The sequence below is a fragment of the Myotis davidii genome, unplaced genomic scaffold (genome assembly GCF_000327345.1).
Source record: "Myotis davidii unplaced genomic scaffold, ASM32734v1 scaffold290, whole genome shotgun sequence".
In the NCBI taxonomy this organism is placed as follows: domain Eukaryota; kingdom Metazoa; phylum Chordata; class Mammalia; order Chiroptera; family Vespertilionidae; genus Myotis; species Myotis davidii.
The window spans coordinates 265,228-284,240 of record NW_006285049.1 but is presented as its reverse complement, the minus strand read 5'-3'; the positions used below and the strand labels follow the sequence as shown (position 1 = coordinate 284,240).

The 19,013-nt window shown below is 56.7% G+C and overlaps 1 protein-coding gene across 2 annotated transcripts in view; it reads left to right on the top strand.

Moving 5' to 3' along the window:
- ASIC1 (acid sensing ion channel subunit 1) overlaps positions 1-18,841 on the top strand; it is a 24,832-nt gene extending 5,991 nt beyond the window's left edge. Inside the window, exons 1-10 of one of the 2 annotated variants that reach the window (XM_006755447.2) lie at positions 9,279-10,397; positions 12,960-13,110; positions 13,724-13,851; positions 14,121-14,271; positions 14,657-14,713; positions 15,171-15,324; positions 15,720-15,811; positions 16,312-16,391; positions 16,490-16,594; positions 16,740-18,833. In XM_006755447.2, the coding sequence (XP_006755510.2) occupies positions 9,573-10,397; positions 12,960-13,110; positions 13,724-13,851; positions 14,121-14,271; positions 14,657-14,713; positions 15,171-15,324; positions 15,720-15,811; positions 16,312-16,391; positions 16,490-16,594; positions 16,740-16,844 (1,848 nt within the window). In that variant the 5' untranslated portion in view covers positions 9,279-9,572 and the 3' untranslated portion in view covers positions 16,845-18,833. Of the gene's footprint in view, positions 1-9,278; positions 10,398-12,959; positions 13,111-13,723; positions 13,852-14,120; positions 14,272-14,656; positions 14,714-15,170; positions 15,325-15,719; positions 15,812-16,311; positions 16,392-16,489; positions 16,595-16,739 lie in introns of those variants that run through there. The other variant, XM_006755446.2, reaches the window with a different exon arrangement.
- Positions 18,842-19,013: the final 172 nt, after the last annotated feature.

Here is a 19,013-nt window from a genome sequence, read left to right as displayed (position 1 = left end):
TATGTGGGTCTGTGAAGGTGTGTGTGAGAGAGTGTGTGTGGGGGTCTGTGAGGGTGTGTGTGAGTGTGTGTATGTGAGGGTCTGTAAGGGTATGTGTGTGTGTGAGTGTGTGTGAGGGTCTGTGAGGGTGTGTGTGAGAGAGTGTGTGTGGGGGTCTGTGAGGGTGTGTGTGAGTGTGTGTATGTGAGGGTCTGTCAGGGTATGTGTGTGTGTGAGTGTGTGTGAGGGTCTGTGAGTGTGTGTGTGGGTGTGTCTGTGAGGGTCTGTGAGGGTGTGTGTGAGAGAGTGTGTGTGAGGGTCTGTAAGGGTGTGTGTGAGGGTGTATGTGGGTCTGTGAAGGTGTGTGTGAGAGAGTATGTGTGGGGGTCTGTGAGGGTGTGTCTGCTCTGGAGGACGGTTCGGGGGCCATGGGAATGGCACACTCTCAAACATCCCAGCTCAGACCAGGGGACAGACTGGTGGTCACAGCGTTTGACAGGTCCATCCCCAGCTGCGGCTGAGTCCGCTTGGGAGAGTGGGGTGATAATGGGGAACCTGGGCTAAATCGGGGAGGAACTGGTTGGAAACTCTTTGAGACTGAAGAGGCAGAGGGCAATGGGGAGACACCCCCACAGCAGCCGGGTTGGGCTGGCCTCAGGAGCTCTCTCCTGAGCTATGGAAAGAGCAACCAGAGACCCACCCACAAGACCTCCTCCTCTTCATGGTGGGGTGCTTGGTTGCCAGGGCAACAGGGGCTCCTCACTCCCACCCACCTTGATGCTACCCAGGCCAAGGCAGGGCAGGGGTTCCATGGAGGGGGCCTGGGGGCGCAGCTGTCTGGCAGTGTCTGGGTTGGGGCTGGGGGGAGTGAGCGCAGTCGCAGCTGGTGCCAGCCTCCAGCTGCACCTTATCTGTCCCTGGCATTGGGAGCGGCAATGTGGCTGGAATGCTGAACAGCACCAGGGGAGGGGGCTGGCAGATGGTTGCCCAGTCTGCCCTGTGCCACCCCCTCCGCCAGCTGAGACCCAGAGCCTCTGCTGGGGGGAGAGAGACACGGAATTCATTTCTGGACCCGGGAACAGAGGGAAGGGAGGGCAGAGACTGGAAATCCTAGGGGCGGGTGTGTAGTGGGGATAGTATGCTCCCTTAGGAGGGGATGGAATTGGGGCACAAAGGATTGGGGACAGGAATCCATGAGGCCCCTCAGGGGCCCCCAGGACGCTGGAGGGGGGCAGGAATCCCCCAGAGGAGAGGTGGAGAGAAGAGGATGACACAGAAATCCCCCTGGGGTCCTGGAGGAGGACAGGAATCTCCTGGAGCCCCTATGGGGTGAGGTGCTGATAGAAGAGGTGGTGGAGGTGGGTGATTTGGGGACCCAGAGGGGAGGGAGAAGTCATCTTACAGCAAGCAGAGCTGGGTGGCAGGTCCCAGGGAGATCCAGGCCTAGCAGGGAGCTCCCTTATCCCCAGGGTTGGCTCTGCCCCTTCACTGACACCCCTCACCCTCACACACCCCAGCCCTTAGCAGTTCAGACCAGGAGTCCCTGGGAGGGCCCACCCTTACTACCTGGGTCTGCTCCCTCCAGCTAGGTAGGGAGTGGAGGGGCTGCTGAGGGAGAAGGCTGCCACACACACACACAGAGAAAGGGGGAGGTCACAGGCAACTCCACCTAGAGGCCTGGCAGTCTCCATGGGCGACAGGGGGCTCGGACAGGGGAGCATGAGGGACAGGAGAGCCTGGAATGGAGAGGTTAACTTCGGAGGAGAGGCACTCTGGACCTAGGGGTTCTTGGAACTTCCTCCAGCCTTATCCTTCCCTTCTCTCCTTCCCGCCCTGAGTTGAGAAGAGACAGAGTACAGCCAGTTGCAAGAATCCAGGGGACCCTAGATTTGGCCTCTCTCTCTCTCTCTCTCTCTCCTAACTTAGTTTCCTCTCTCACCTCTACCCTCCCCTAGCATTTCTGACTCCACCCCTCTCCCAGACTACTGTCAGCTAAGAGGCTGCTCTAACTTAATTGATCTCCTGGCTGCGGCTAAAGTAATAGGGAATTGATGTGAGTTACTGAGTGCCTCTGGGGGCAGAGCAGGAAGGAGGGCGGCGGTGGGGGGTGGGGGGCAGAAGCACCTCCAAGCACCTTTCTCCTGCCCCAGCCTTTGGGCAAGGTATGGCCCTGCTGCACACGGTCCGGGTCCGGAAGCAGAGGGGAAGCCCACAGAGAGGGCGAGGGTTCTGTTGTGGGTGGGAGTTGCTTCTGAGCATGATTCAACTTTGTGGAAGACAGTTTTAATTCTGGGGGATGGTGAGGGAGGCTGAATATTAGGCAGGAGGTGTGTCAGTCTCCACTTGATTTATTCTGTGACAGAGCCCCTCCTGAGTGCCAGGCTCAAGCTGGGTGGTGGATGGGCAGAGCCTGTCCCTGCCCTCAGGAGCTTGGAGTGAAGGGCAGTGCCCAGGCAGGCACAGAGCTGAGAGGGTGGGCAGCACTAGCAGACGCCTTGGGCGCAAGGAGCAACATGCCAGGGATGAAAGGATCCTCGACATCCAGGCGGAGACCTTCCAACCTTCCCAGCCCAGCTCAGCTTTTCAAAAACTCCGGGTTAGTAGAACGTGTGGTTTCTCCCCACGCCAACCCAGCTGATGGGCAGCCCAATCCTCCCCAGCAAGGGCCATTGCCCGCCTTTGACGAGTCCCTTAGGCACAAGCCCTCCCTCGCTGTATGTCTGAGTGGCTGCTCCAGGAGCCTCTGCCCTTCCAGTCAGGACCTGTGCATGGGGATTGTGGAAGGCAGACTGAGAAGCAGACCACAAGAATGAGAAGTGGTACCTAGTTTGGGTGGAGGGTGAGGCTGGGTATTGGCATTCTGGGTTATGTTTTGGGAATAGTTTCATTTGCTCCATTTCTGAGCTTCTGGGTCCAATTTCCTGTAGACTGTTAAATTATTCTTTGCCAAGGGGCAGCCCCTGCTTCAGCCTCTGGGACTCTGGCTAAGCCCATGCCTGCCCATGTGGAGAATGGATGTGCAGTACCGACTGTCTTGGACACATGGAACAGACGTCGTCCTCATGGAAATTTTTTTTTTTTAAGTTTTTCTTTTTTTTTTAAATATATTTTATTGATTTTTTACAGAGAGGAAAGGAGAGAGATAGAGAGTTAGAAACATCGATCAGCTGCCTCCTGCACATCTCCTACTGGGGATGTGCCTGCAACCCAGGTACATGCCCTCGACCGGAATCGAACCTGGGACCTTTCAGTCTCCAGGCCGATGCTCTATCCACTGAGCCAAACCGGTTTTGGCCTCATGGAAAATTTTTAAATGAGTATGAAACTACTGTGTATTCACCTTGAGGGCAAGTTCCCTTAACAAAGCATAAGACAGAGACTCTGCTACCCCAGGCAGATCCCAAGGTAGAGGGGGGGCAATCTGTGATTTTTCTGACCTCCTGTGAGTTCTTAGAAAGAAAATCCTTTCCCACCCCTCTCATTGCATCCTCTCAATGCCTTTGACAGTCCTTGGGGCCTGGGAGGTTGGGCTGTGTAGCTATGTGTGTGTGTGTGTGTGTGTGTGTGTGTCCAATTGGTGTGTCGCATCATCGTGCCAGCCTGAGAACATGCTGCAGTGGCCTTAACCATGGACAGCAGCCAACCAGGCTCCCTGCATGTGTGCCCCAAGTGTGCAAGCACACATGTGCACCTCAGTGTGCATGTCTGAGTGGGAGACTGTGGGTGTAGATGAGGGTGTGAAGTGGGTGTGTGTGCATGTGCACGGAGGCATGCAGCTCACTTTGTGTGGCTGTGGGTGGGAGCTCGTGTGTGGAAAACCTCTGGTGGCATGCAGAGCACATACCAGCACAATTAATCATCTCTTTCCGTCTCACTTTGCAATGAACAGATTCCCTTTACTTTCGCTCATGCGACCCTCATAAATCTGGGAGGCGGGGACATTTTAATGCCTTCCTTTGAAAAATGAGGAAACTGAGGCTCAGAGGTGCTCGGTGCTTGCTCGCGGTCATGCAGCCAGTAAATGACAGAGTAGGGCCTTGACGTCAGATCTGCTAAGTCCCAGTTCCTGTGTGTGACTCCAGGAGTGAGCATGGTGTGTGGTGAGAGTGCTCTAGGCGCCCTGCCGTGCACCCACTGTGAAGAAGCTGTGGTGAGGCCTGAAGGGGGAGGAAGGGTGTGAAGGAGAAGGGATCCTGGCCTCAAGGGGAGCACTCCCACCGCGTCTTTGGATTCCTCTGCCTTTTCCCTGCTCCATTTGGCCAGGCCCCACCTCAGATGCCCACCGCTGGTCTCCTCAGGGCAGCTCCAGGGCAGTCAGGTTCTACCAGAGGGAGGCACACAACAGACCAGCTTGAAGCGCATTGTGTTCATGACCAACATCCTTAAATGGGCTGCAGCGCTGCCTGGCAACCCCACTGTGTTGTCCCGGTCAACTTGCTCTCCCCGGTGATGACTGCAAACTTCTCGACTCTTCTCAAATAGCCACCTTCCTGCCCCTCTCGCCTTCAGCAGAAGCCCTTGGCTCCCACTTCACTGAGATGACAGAAGCCTCTGACTAGGTCTGCTACCTTCTCTGGGAACCAGCCCCCAGAGGGGAGCATCCAGCTTATCTAGGCTGAAATCCCCACCAATTCTTTCCATCTGCTCTCCTTCTCCCTAAAGAAGCTGCCTCTGCCTCCTCGCGGGTCAGTCCTCCCTCTCCAGTGGAACCTTCCCATTGACAGTGACACATGCTTAAGATGGTCCCATCCTGGATTGTATAGCTATGCCAGTTAACATTTATTGAGCACTTACCGTGCATCGGGCTTTAAGGTTAAGATAAAAACCGAATTACAGATGCCTGAACTCCTCAGCCCCTTCTAACTCCCACATACACGATGTCTCTGCTTCCTTTCACAGGCAGAATTCTTAAAAGTGATGTATGTATTCCTCTGTCTTCATTTTTTCATCTCCAAGTCACTCTCTAATCCTCTCCAGGCTGCCTCTCTTCTGCCCCAGCACTTCACCAAAATGGTTCTAGCTAAGTGATCCTCATGTGGCCAAATCCCTCTTTTTTTTCAACGGTTCTCCTTCCTGACAACCATACCCTCTCAGGCTTCCTCCTTTGTCTAGCCCAGTGGTTCTCAACCTTCTGGCCCTTTACATACAGTTCCTCATGTTGTGACCCAACCATAAAATTATTTTCATTGCTACTTCATAACTGTAATGTTGCTACTGTTATGAATCATAATGTAAATATCTGATATGCAGGATGGTCTTAGGCGACCTCTGTGAAAGGGTCGTTCGACCACCAAAGGGGTTGCGACCCACAGGTTGAGAACCGCTGGGCTAGCCACTCCTTCTGTCTCTTTGCCAGTTCATTCTCCTGTTTGACCATTAAATGTTGGCACTACTCAAGTCTCAGGCCCAAGCCTTCCTCTTCTTTAAAATCATGAGGTGGTATGACTTAATGGTATCACGATGAATTTTTCATTAGTATATTTTTTATGTTGCTGTATCTTACAATTTAGTATTTTACATATTTCATTGGTGTGTGTTTACATTGGTTTAAACGTGTAAAGCATTCCCAGCACCCCAGGAAGTTCCTCCAGGCCCTTCCCTGGTCAATGCTGCGCATAAAAATTAACCTTTATTCTGACTGCTGTCCGCACAGAGACTTTCACCTGGTTTTGAACTTCCTGGAGTATATGTGTCCGTATACAGTGTATCACTCTTCTGTCTGTTTTTTTTTCCCTTTTATAATTGTGTCTGTGACATTCGGGGTCATTGCTGTGCGTTGCAGTAGTTCTTTTCCGTGCTCGTGTAGTATCTCATTATACAAATAGACCACATTTTATTTTTTTTAATAAGTTTTTTTTAATTGATTTCAGAGACAGAAAGTGATAGGAAGAGCGATAGAAACATCAATGATGAGAGAAAGTCATTGATCGGCTGCCTCCTGCACACCCCTACTGGGGGTTGAGCCCACAACCTGGGCATGTGCCCTGATCGGGAATCAGACCTGTGACCTCCTGGTCCATAGGTTGTTGCTCAACCACCGAGCAGCACCCGCTAAGCACTCCTTCTCATTCTTTAGATTGTAGTTCAAGCATCCCTTCCTCAGAGAGACCTGACTTGATTACTTGTCTGGGTCAGATTCCTTATCATCCACCCTCATAAAATCAGTTTTTCATCCACTTATCATAGTTTTTCGTCCATATTCATTTTTGTGATTTAAAACAACTGACGTCCGTCTCCCCCATTAGACAGTAAGCTCATTGACGGCAGGATCCCAGTCCTTTATCTGTTCTCCCTGTGTCCTCAGCACACAGACACTCAGGAAATATTTGATGGGTAAATGAAAGGACAGAAAAGGGATTTGGAGGAGAAGAACTTAATTCTAGTCTCAAGCCCACTACTTGCTCTCCGTGAGACTTGACGAGGTCACTGTGCCCCAGTTTCCTCACTTGTCAAGTGTGGGTGAAGTTACTCAACTTGCTTATTTCACTGGGTGCTGTAAGGATCCCATGAGCTATCATTTGAAAAGCATGAAACATTCCACAGATGTGAGGGTGACTGGGGTTCAGAGAGAGAGAGAAAGGCAGACACCGCTGAGAGAGCATCGCAGCTGAGGAGTGACGGGCTCGGGGCTGGCGTGGGGAAGGGCCGCAGCCGTGGGCAGAGCGATCAGAATTGAGTGCTGTTCTGCATGTGTGTCTGCTTGGCCACTTCTCTGGGGCCCTCTGTGTACGCTCGGGGGTCTGTGAGTGCTGCTTGCTTCACCTCCCATTACTGTGAAAAAATTGGATTTGTCTACTGGAACAAGCTAAGATAGGAGAGGATGTTAGAAGATGGACGAGGAAGTGCAGTTAGGGTGCGTGTTACATTTGTTGTCTGCAAGAGGGCTGTGTGTCTATAGGTAGAGATGTGTGGGTGTGCGCAGTGGGTCTTTGCAGTGGTGTGGGGAAGCAGTGTCCAGCCATGCCAGATAGGCTGTCCCTTGAAGCTGCTCTGTGTGCACCCCTTTCTCCCTGATGAGGCCCCCACACTGGAAGCTTCCCCTGCCTTAGTTTCCTCCTTTTGGAAGTCCCATCTACTTCCCCTGCCAGGACATCGGAAGGCGGGAACACTGCCCTTTAGTGGGTGTGGAGCATACGGCCAGCTCAAGCCTCCTCCAGCCCAAGGCTGGAACCCACCTCTGAAACCCAGCCTGAGGACATGCAAAGTCCCACAGCTGAGGTCTGGTGGGCAGGGTGAAAATGCGCAGGGGGCAGGAAACAGGGAGGAAGCCCGTGGCTGCCTACAGAAGCAGGAGGACAACAGCTGGAGGTGAGGGCCTCTCTTCATCTCTTATCTCTGGTTGCCCAGCGTGTTCCTGGTCTTTCTCGGTTCCTGTTTCTCCACTTGGTCCTTGGGTCCTGCTCTCGTTCTCATAGTCCCTGTCCTCAAGGAGCTGCTGGTCACTACTCATGCCCGAAGGGCCTTGAGCAGAACGGACCTTCTAGTCTGTTCCCTGGGTGGGCACTGACTGTGCCCTGTGGAGTCAGGGAAGGCTTCTTGGAGGAGGTAATGTATGAGGAGGGTCTTGAAAGATGAGTAGTTCTTCAGATGGAGTCCAGAGAAGGCATGGAACTGTGGATAAGCCTGGTGTGTCTGCAGAATGGGAGAAGGGCATGGTGGCTGGACAGTGGACTGGGGTGAAGGGGAGGTGAGGATAGAAGGTAAATTGCAAAGGCCTACAGGGTTGGGTTGACTTTTACCAAGAGGCACTGAGGAATGAGAGAAGGTCTGTAAGCAGGAGACTGGTCAGAATTACATAGCACGGACTGAAAATGGGGAGACACTGCAGGAGACCCATTGAAAGGCTGTTGTTTGGGCAAAAGAAGAGGAGGCCAGTCTGAGAGCAGACGGGTGGAGAGGGGCCAGATCTCAAAGGCCGCTCTTCTCTGGGGCCTCTGTGTCCCTGGCAGCAAAGCGGAGTCTAAAGGTCCCCCATCAGTCAGTTCTGCTGGAACTTGGCACTCTGCCTTCTATACCCAACACACTCAGGGTCTCTGCATGCAAGTGGAGAAGGGAAGATGTGTGGGAGCGGGGAGGGAGGAGAGTCGGGGGGAAGGGAACGAGACCCGGGGCTGTGGGCTGGTTAAGGAGTGGTAGGGCCCAAGTAGACTTGTCCAGCCCCCACTGCTCCTCCTCCAGCCCTGCAGAGGAAGGGTTAATATGCGTCACCTCCCTCCCTCCCCTCCTCAGGTCACCTTCTAGGCCCTGGAGACTTGGCTGATGGCTCAAGTTCCTCAACCAGTGGCCCTGAGTAATCAGAGCCCACAGAGGGGCCGGGGGCCTGGGGGAAGGGAATGAGAAATTGGGGACAACGGGGGCCTTAGAGACTGAGGGGCTGGGTGGCATCTGTGAGGCTAAGGGTTTGGGGGGATACCCAGGTTGGTTCCCAACACTCCCCACCTGACCCAGGACCCAGTCTCTGCTCCGATCTCAGTTTCTTCCACCCACCAGAAGAGAATTCCTAGAACTCCTCTCCTGGACTGTTGGGCAGTGGGCAAGCTGGGAGGGGGAGGGGTCATCCATTAGGAAGCTTTTCAGCTGCAAGAGATGGGGTCCCTCCCCCTAGTGCTGGGAACTGGCCTTAAATGAGTCTGTGGTCAGTGAGAGACCTGTGCTAATGGAACCTGGGCTGCCCCCCAAGCCACAGAGGGAACGGAAGAGGGGAAAGCGACCTGAGTACAGCTCAGCATCGGGGAGGGTGCTGACCTGAAGCCGGGATGGGTGAGGGATCTGAGCGGAGGAGAAATGGGGTCAGGGACTGGCTGGAGGGAAATTGGGAAGTCAAGGGAGTGTGATTGCAGGAGAATTGGGGGTTCAGGAAATAACTGAAAGTAAATTGGGGTCAGGACAGTGATGGAAATGAAACAGAGAATCAAAAGGAATAAGTAGAAGAGAATTGGACTGGGGTATAATGGATATTGGGAGAATTGGGGAGTCAATGAAATAATTGGGGGGATTGTGAGTCAGGGGGAACTGGAGAGGAATTAGAGGTCTGAGAGAGTGCCCAGAGGGTGTGGGGGCTCAGATATGCCAGAGGCCTGGCTGGACGGGGTTGGGGGGGAGTGAGGGAGAGGACCCTGAATTGGGGTGGGGAAGCTGAGGGGATGCTGAGGAACAGATTGGAGGATGAGAGGGAGCTTGAAAGTGTGTGTGTGTGTGTGTGTGTGTGTGTGTGTGTGTGTGAGAGAGAGAGAGAGAGAGAGAGAGAGAGAGAGAGAGAGAGAGAGAGAGAGACACGGGAGAAGCAGGGACTTTTGCTGGCTTGGCAGAGAGCAAGGGACTATCTAGGATCTAGGTCCCGTCTCACCTGGAGAGGTGGGTACCAGGAGCCCCTAGGATTTCCCAGATTTCCATTCTGTCTTCAACCCTCTCCTTCCTGCTGGAGCTGGTGATAAAAAAAAGGGGGGGGGCTCCAGGCCCCCTCCTCTCCATCAGCCTCCCTTTCACTCTGCCTTCAATTATTCATCAGCCTAGACACCCGCCCTCCCTGGCAGGGCAGGCCGAGCCTCTCTCCATGCCCCGCCCCAGCTCAGCCACACTGCCACACAGGCCTGATGAGGAAGGGCACGGCCAGCCCTCCGCGGAGACCTGGCAGGAGGACTGGTGGCTGGCCCTGCCAGACCCTGCCTGGGACCACGTCTCCTTCACCTTTCTCCTGCCAACCCCCTGGGGCCAGGCAGCCCCTGGTGAAGATGCCAATCCAGATCTTCTGCTCCGTGTCATTCTCCTCTGGAAAGGAGGCCCCCGGGCCCTCGGGAGATGTTCAGGGTCCCCAGCAGCAGCAGCAGCAGCAGCAGCAGCAGCAGCAGCAGCAGCAGCGAGACAGCTCAGAATCAGAGGAAGAGGAGGAAGAGAAGGAAAAGGAGGCCCCCAGGAAGGAGGCCACAGAGGGGCGCCTGCCCGAGGACCTGGTGGCCTTCGCCAGCAGCTGCACCCTCCACGGCCCCAACCACATATTTGTGGCAGGGGGCCCGGGGCCGAGGCAGGCCCTGTGGGCGGTGGCCTTTGTCCTGGCACTGGGGGCCTTCCTGTGCCAGGTAGGAGACCGAGTTGCCTATTACCTCAGCTACCCGCACGTGACCCTGCTGGACGAGGTGGCCACCTCGGAGCTGGCCTTCCCAGCGGTCACCCTCTGCAACACCAATGCCGTGCGGCTGTCCCAGCTCAGCTACCCTGACCTGCTCTACCTGGCCCCTATGCTGGGGATGGACGAAAGTGACGACCCCGGGGTGCCCCTGGCCCCCCCAGGGCCCGAGGCCTTCTCTGGGGAGCCTTTTAACCTGCACCGCTTCTACAATCGCTCCTGCCACCGGCTGGAGGACATGCTGCTCTATTGCTCCTACTGTGGGGGGCCCTGTGGCCCTCACAACTTCTCAGTGGTGAGTGGGGACCCGTGCCCGGCGTGGCACCCCGAGAGTGTCTGCCACGGCGCAGCCTAACCCTCACTTTCTGGGGCTGGGGCTGGCGGGTGCTGCTCCTCCCCCACCCCACCTGGACCACCCGCCCTGTGACATGTCTCAGAGAGGCCTGGCCAGGGCTCACCCGGGAGCCCCAGGGTCTGGAGCGGGGCTTCTGATCTCAGTACCGCTGTTCCTGTTAAAATATTAAAGTGTATCGTGCTAGTCGGTAATTAGTTGCTGCCCAGCAGGTGGGTGCCTGGGCCAGGCAGTACCAATTGTGACTCTCCTCCCTGGACTGCAGCTGGGGCAGGCCCACTGGTTTCTGGAGGTGGAAGAGTGTGGAAGGGAGGTGGAGTGTGGGGACAGCCCTCATCTCTGCCCCACCACCCCCTCACCTGCAGCTCCCACGACGGGGGCTTCACTGCACCTTCCCTTGGTCTCCCTGTGGTCCTCCTACAGTGTGTGTGAGAGTGTGTGAGTGTGAGTGTGTGTGTGTGAGTGTGAGTGTGTGTGTGAGTGTGAGTGTGTGTGTGTGAGAGTGTGTGTGTGAGAGTGTGTGAGTGTGTATGTGTGAGTGTGTGTGTGAGTGTGTGTGTGTGTGGGTGTGAGTGTGTGAGTGTGTATGTGTGAGTGTGTGTGTGAGTGTGTATGTGAGTGAGTGTGAGTGTGTGTGAGTGTGTGTGTGTGAGTGCGTGAGAGTGTGTGTGAGAGAGAGATTGTGTGTGTGTATGTGTGTGTGAGTGTGTGTGTGTGTATGTGTGTGAGTGTGTGTGTGTGTGTGTGTATATGCGCGTGTGTTATTCTGAAGGAGAAATAAATCCCTCCCACCCCACCCCCAGCTCTCTAAGTGGTCAGGGACCCTCCTCCCAGGGAAGCCCTCATTGGGAGAATCAACCTCCTTGCCATTCTGGGGTCTAAGGCCTTTCCTGCGGAGGACACCCATCTTCTCCCCATTCAGCTTCCAGTTCTGTCTGACCAGGTGCCAGGTGCCACGCCCTCCCTCCCTACACACCTCGGTCCCCAGCCTCCTTCCTCGTGCAGGAGCCGGTGGGTGTCAGCGTACCAGTGCACCGCAGAGGGCTGCAGACTGATGGTCTGCTGGGCCTCACACAGGCCAGGACATAGCAACCCACCGGGCAAGGAAGGGATCAGCTTGGGTTCCTGCCTCTGAACCCGAGGGTAGAACAGACACTTCTCACCCAGAACCACGAGATGGCAGCAGCAGCCCACCAGCCAGCAGCACAGCTCTGAGCCAGGCCAGGCGGGACCAGCACACCTCAGCCCCTGGGAGCTCCTCACATCCCCAGTGGAGGGCAGGCATGGTGTGTGTCCTGCCTGAATGCCACGAGCCCCAGTAGTGGGCTGGGGCGATTAGGAGCTGTCAGAGTTCTCTTTCTGCCTCATCGTGGGACCTCGCTCCCCAAATGGGGGACAGCATGTTTTCTTTTCTGGAGGGGGGAGAAGGAGGTTGTTCTAGGAAGGCGGAGGGGGCAAGGACTCTGCTCCTAGCAGCACCCTGTCCCTCTGCTGCTCCAGTCTGGCCAGGCACTCGTCTCTCTCGTCCTCTGGGCTGTGCGTGGACTCACCTATGACTCGCTCCAGCAGCTGTGAAGCCCACTCACCCCATTTGTGGGAACCTGGAGGCTCAGGGAAGCCGGGGAGAAAGGCCATAGAGCATTGGCTCCCTCCTCTCTGCCCCTGGGGGTGGAGTGGAGAGACGACCCCGGAGGAGGTCTTTCCGGAGGCCCTGACAGTCCTGCAGGCGCATTGCCAAACGTGCCAGGCCCTGACTGCTCAGTGCCCGGTGCTGAGAGAAGAGCTGCTGGTGCTTGGTGAGCCCGGTCCTGGGCATGGCCGCGGGGTTTACTTTCAGGTTCTGGTGATAACGGGACAATGAGGGACGCAGGGGCGAATGGCCTGAGGAAACGGAAAGGCTTACTTGGTTTGGAGGAGGGTCTTGGGGAGAGGAGCGCCCAGGGTGCGGCCGTGCTTCCTGGACTTGTAGGTCTATTTCTTTCACCAGGTGGGGGAAGTTTTCTGTCATTGAGCGTGGGGCAGAGTGAAGGAAACCAACCAGGGGCCTGAGGCCCCGGCAGCCGTGGGACATGGTCACACGCCGGCAGAAGGAGCGCAGGCGGCAACAGGCTGTGCAGGGGGTCCTCCGGGCAGGACGGTCACCGGTCACCGAGGGCCAGCCACTGCCAGAACCTCAGCCGCGTGAGGGGTGGGGAAGGAGAGGTGCCCCGTCCCTCCCTCCTTCTGCCCCCTGGTCTCTTACTAATGCCACCCATTGGCCAAACCCAACCCAGAAACCTGTCCAGGTAGCAGAGGAGCCCCCACAGGGCTCCGCTTTCCAGTGCACACAGCAGGGCAAAGGAGGGCAGAGAATGGGTGGGAACAAAGGCAGATGGCGAATGGGCTACGCAGGAGGAATCAGTCTGGAAGGGCACTGCGATTCCGGCAGCTGGGAGCAGTCGGGGACGGCCCTGGGGGAACAGGGGGTGCGGGCAGGGCTCTCAGCTCTTCACCTGCCCCTGCCAGGTCTTCACACGGTATGGAAAGTGCTACACGTTCAACTCTGGCCGAGACGGGCGTCCTCCGCTGAAGACCATGAAGGGAGGGACGGGCAATGGACTGGAGATCATGCTAGACATCCAGCAGGACGAGTACCTGCCTGTGTGGGGGGAGACTGGTATGTCACCCCTCGGGGCCCCTCCCCGCGGTTCCAGGCCTCAGCCTCTGCCCGGGGGACTCCTGGGCTCCACTGTGGGACCCCAGGCAGGCCCTGGGCTCCTCCCTTCCTCCCAGCACCTCCCCATCTCCCTCTCCGACACCACCTGACTGCCTGCCACACTCACGTTTCTCCAGCTCCCCCTTCCTGGCTCAGTTGCTCTCCAAGGTAACCAGCCACCCCTCTCCATCAGTGGCTGCCGCTCGCTCTATAAATAACTCCCTCTCTTGGGCTGCCTGTGGTCTGTCTGGTCTCAGGGGCCTTGGGGCAGAGAGAGATGGGGGAGAAGGGAGAAAAGGGCGGGGGGAGAAGTGGAGAGCATCTGAGAAAGAACTGGAAACACCCATGTGCATAGCCGAAGCCAGGTAAGAAAGAAGCGTGCAGGGTGCAGTCATCGGGGCAGCACGGGGCTGGTGAAGCCAGAAGGAAGCTAGGGGTGGGCGGGGGTCCCCTAAACGGAGCCCCCAGTCCCAGTGTGTGCTGTGCCTATTCCCAGAGAGGCAGGATGCCCTGGCCCTGGAGGAGGTTAGGGACTCAGAAGCCTCCTCTACACCCTCCGCCCTCGTTCCCACAGACGAGACGTCCTTCGAGGCTGGCATCAAAGTGCAGATCCACAGTCAGGATGAACCACCCTTCATCGACCAGCTGGGCTTTGGCGTGGCCCCCGGGTTCCAGACCTTTGTGGCCTGCCAGGAGCAGAGGGTGAGAGGCCACAGGGGGGCGGTCCGGGTGGGGTGCTCAGGATGGAGCGGTGGGCATCACTAACAGGAGGGGCAGATGAGCGAGAGCCTGGGTCGCGATCTGACTCACGAATGAGCTGATAAACTGGGATGCTCTCTAAAGTCTAAGACGCCCAGAGGCTGCGGAGGGAGAGGGCAGGACGCCCGAGTTCTGCGTCCTGTTAGAGAAGCCCATCACGGTGACTGGGGGAGAAGTCTCCACACCCCCCAGCTCCCCGGCTCTCCCAGCAGCTCATCTACCTGCCCCCGCCCTGGGGCACCTGCAAAGCGGTTACCATGGACTCGGATTTCTTCGACTCCTACAGCATTACCGCCTGCCGCATCGACTGTGAGACCCGCTACCTGGTGGAGAACTGTAACTGCCGCATGGTGCACATGCCAGGTCAGGCCCCGAAGCTCCCAACACAGTCCTGGGGCCCCTCAGCCGACCCTGCCCCCCTCCAGCTCCCCGTGCACATCGACCTCCTGCCGCCACGGAAGGAAGACCAGCTGGCTTCTCCCTCCCCCAGTCCCAGCCCTCATTTTCATCGACGAGACGTCCATTCCACACCCATGCGTCTCTGTACGGATCTCCTGCCTGTTCCCGTGGGGATGGATGGGTGGGAAGGGTCCAGGAGGCGTGGACTGTGGGGTGAGTCACCTCCAGGACAGACTGGGGGTAGCTAGTCTCACCCTCTCCTTCTCTCCCAGCTTCTAGACCTTTGTTACAACCACTGTCACGGAGCCCTTTAATGTTCACCCTACACCACTGTCTCTCTCCTCTGTAGGGGACGCCCCCTACTGCACCCCAGAGCAGTACAAGGAGTGTGCGGATCCTGCCCTGGGTGAGCACCCCGCCCCCGCCCGGGGCAGTCCGGGGGAGGGAAGGAGGGACTGCCGGCCATGGCACAGGGGTTTCAGACCAAGCTCCCAGAAACTTCAGATAACTCCTGGATCAGGCTTCACCTGGACTCCCCTGTGTCTGATGCTAGCAAGGCTGGGAATTGCATCTCGAAAGGCCCCTGTGAAAAATGGACCAGGGTCACCTGGGAGGGGGGAGGGGCCCTCCCTCTCTCTCCTCAGCAGCGCAGCTGGTTGACTCCCAAGGTCTCGGAGGGAATGAGACACAGGACTAGGAAACACCCTTGGGAGGCTGGTGCGGGCGGGCTCAGGGCCGAGGTGAAGGGCAGGTCAGAAAGAGAAGGGGTCCGGGTTCCTTTGGGCAAGGCCAGGATGTGCATGCGGGAAGGTGCTGGCCGAAAGGCACCACTCAACTGGCGCCTCTCACCTGGCTGGGCACAGACTTCCTGGTGGAGAAGGACCAGGAGTACTGTGTGTGTGAAATGCCCTGCAATCTGACCCGCTATGCCAAGGAGCTGTCCATGGTCAAGATCCCCAGCAAAGCATCCGCCAAATACCTGGCCAAGAAGTTCAACAAGTCTGAGCAGTACATAGGGTAAGGGCGCTGGCTACGCAGGGTGGGGGCCCTTGGGCTGGGACCTGCGGGGGTGGGGTGTCAGCAGGCGTTGGTGGGGACCAGCAGACAGGAGGAAAGATCACGTCGGAACAAGCAGGGGAAGTGCCTCTCTCTCCTTCCTCCTCACCTCATCCTCTGTTTCCGTTCCCCTTGCTGTGTCTGGGGTCACCTCGCCCTTGCTAGTGTGTGGAGCCTCTTTTTGTATGTGCCATCACATGTAATCCTCACCATGACTCTAACAGGCAGGTATCCCATCAGCATCTCATTTGACGGCTATGGAGACAGACTCAGAGGATAACTTACGGAAGTTACCCAGCCAGTCAGGGACCGGGATGTGACTTGAACAGAGGTCTCCTCCCCCAACCCCTCTGCAGGGAGAACATCCTGGTGCTGGACATTTTCTTTGAAGTCCTCAACTATGAGACCATTGAACAGAAGAAGGCCTATGAGATTGCAGGGCTCCTGGGTGAGCTGCTGATGGCGCCTGTCCCCTTCCCATGTCATGGGCATGGTGTGACGCCCTCCCACCCAGAGCGGGCTGCTCATCTCTGTCCCATGAGCTCTTCCTCCTCAACCATCCCCGGGGCCTTTCCCCAAATGTTGTCGTCTTGGTATGTGGCGGAGGGAGGGGGCCGAGCCTTCTCTTAGGGCAAATAGGAAGAGATCGGCCTGGTCATGAATGGGGAACTATTTCCTACACCCTTGAAAATTTGCCTAGAGAGTGTGTTGGGTATTTTATAAACAATTATTATTTTTTTCTGAATAACACCTATTCATTTTAAGAAAAGTAGGAAAAAACACAGAAAGGCCTGGAGGAGAACATGAAGACCCCATCAGAATCACTCTGTGCTCCTCCTGCACAAAGGCTATCTATCCTTCCGCACTTTTGACTTGTCTGCCCGTCCCGGTGGGCTCTGTGGCTCCCATGGTGCATGACCCTACTGACCTCCCTGTGCCCCCCTGCAGGTGACATTGGGGGCCAGATGGGGCTGTTCATTGGCGCCAGCATCCTCACGGTGCTGGAGCTCTTTGACTACGCCTATGAGGTAAGCAGGGGGGGGGGGGCGGCGTGCCAGGGCAGGGGCCATGGAAGGAGCGGGGTGCCAGGTCACCCACACACCCACTCACCACCCACGTGTCCCAGGTCATTAAGCACAAGTTGTGCCGACGAGGCAAGTGCCAGAAGGAGGCCAAACGGAGCAGCGCAGACAAGGGCGTGGCCCTCAGCCTGGATGACGTCAAGAGACACGTGAGGGAGCCAGAGACGGGTGCCCCCGGCCCACCCCTTCCCCCTCACCCCTGGACCACCCCTTGCTACCTTTTCTCCTTTGTCTCCCCCCATGCCCTGGTGCCATCTGTCGATAACCAGTCCCTGTCCTGTGCCGTTCCCCCAGAACCCCTGTGAGAGCCTGCGGGGCCATCCTGCTGGGATGACGTATGCTGCCAACATCCTACCTCACCATCCGGCCCGAGGCACTTTTGAGGACTTTACCTGCTGAGCCCTGCAGGCCACTGTACCAAAGGCCTAGATGAGGAGGGCTAGAAGAGCAAGGGGGGCCCCAAGTGCCCCCCCACATCTGCCCTGGGGACACCCTCCCCCTCCCAAGGCAGCCCCCCACTCCTGGGCAGTCCTTTCCTCTTGTCTGTGGTGAGGAAGGAGTCCTGACCATAGAGTACTCTCCCTGTCTCTATCCTATTCTTTTTATTTTTAACAAAACTAATCTAAAAAAGAAACTAAAAAGAGAGAACTGGGCAAGTGACCTCAGGCTGCCCCTCTCTGCTCCATGCTGCCTCCCCCAGCTCCCAGCCTGAATTCTGTCTGTCTGGCTATCTGTCATCTGAGTGTCCACCTACATTCTGCTGCCACCAGTCACCAAAGCCCCCTCCTAGTGGGGGGAGGGGGGCGGGGTGGAGGGGATCATTCAGATCTGGAATTTGGCCCTAAACCAGAGAATGTACCTGGAAGGGGAGGGATAGTGGTGGTGATGGTGGTGGTGGTGGGGCTTCCCCAGCCTTAAGAGACCCTCTCAGCCCAGTGGCCACCTCCCAATCGCAAGTCTCCAGGCAGGAACTAAGCCCCACCCCCCACCCCACACATACACCATGTGAAGTCACTAGGGAGGTAGGGGTAGGGATCCCCTGAAGAAGTGGAGATGGGGACAAGATATGGCCCTGGTGCTGTAGGCCACATCCTGGTACCTACCTACAAGGTCACCCCCACCCGGAGCTGCTGGAGAGAAATCCCAGAGGCAGCCTCCTCTACCGTCCCATAAAAGGTCCAGCTGGTTGGCTTCCAGCTCAGGGAGGGGGCACTGGTCCCGCTCCCAGGGGCCCCTGCGGAGGGCCACATCCATAAATTTTCTTATGGAATTCTCCCACGTCCTCTTTCCCAACTTCATTTTGCTTCTCTCAACAACCTCATCTGCATTTTCTATTTCTATATGATACAGACTCTATATTGCTATATCTCTGTATATACTTTCCCCTCACTCTGTCTGTCTCTGCCCCATCCCCTCTTGTCTCTAAGAACCATCCTCCCACCCCAAGTACCCCTTCCCGTGTTTCTGCTCCCTCCCTGGTCTCTGAATGCCTTCACCTGTATAAAGAGTTGGACTCTCTCCCCTGGTGTCTGTACTGTGTACACACATCCCTCTGAGAAGCACAAGGAGACGACACGCGCATTGTAACCTTCGCACTGTCTCGGTGGCGACATAAAGGAAGCTGTGAATCACAAGCTCTGCCTCTTTCTGGCCTCCCCCTCTCCCCCTAACCCGGGCATTCTCTGTCCTCCCTGCAGCCTTAACGTTCCCTCCCCTGCTCCTCCCACCCCAGCGTCCTCTGTAAGGCTGCCTGTGGCCTCCCACGGGAAGGAACGGATACGGAGACAGGCCCCACCCAAGGGATGGAGATCTGCTCTGCACACCAAGCCCAGGGCTTCAAAGACAGAGGGGGCTATGGATCAGTGACTCCTTTGATGGAGCAGGGGGGTGCTGACAGGCAGAGCTGAGGTCTTCCCTCAGTGGCCTTTCCCTCCTTCTAGGGCCCAGTCCCCTTTCCTCATCTGATACCCAAACCCATCACGTATATTTTCTGGTGAGGTATGGTTTGGTAGTGGGAGGAAAGTGGGGAGGCTGAGCGCTATTCTTCCCTTAAAGAGAAACTGAGTGAGGGAGGGAGCTGCTGTGCCCCTCCCACTAGGCGGCCTCCCAGGCCAGAGCCCTGCCCCTTCCCAGGCCTTCTCTGCCCAGCTAGCTCTCGGTCTCCAACCCCAGAACAGGACCTGTGGCAGGTCACCTGTGCATTGACCGGGAGCTGGAGGGTGAGGCTATAGGATCGTTGGGGACTTCAGTTCCTAGTAATTCCCTAGAGAGCAGACCTCTCCTGAGGGAAGCAGGAGCAAGGCCAGGGGGTGTGCGCGGGGTGGAGAACAGCAGGCAGGGCTAAGGGTGACGCATGCCTCTGGTCTAATAAACTGGGTTTCAACCTCTCCTCTTCAGTGTCTTCTTCTCTTATCTGAATAGCATTTAGGCCTTCCTATTAAGTGCCTAGAGCTAAGCGTGGCTTAGGGCCAAACAACCAGGGGCGGAACAAGGAGGCTTGAGCAGGGAGACCCTGGTCCTCCAGGGATGAGACTGGCTGGCCATCACACCAGGAATGGAACCTCTGAG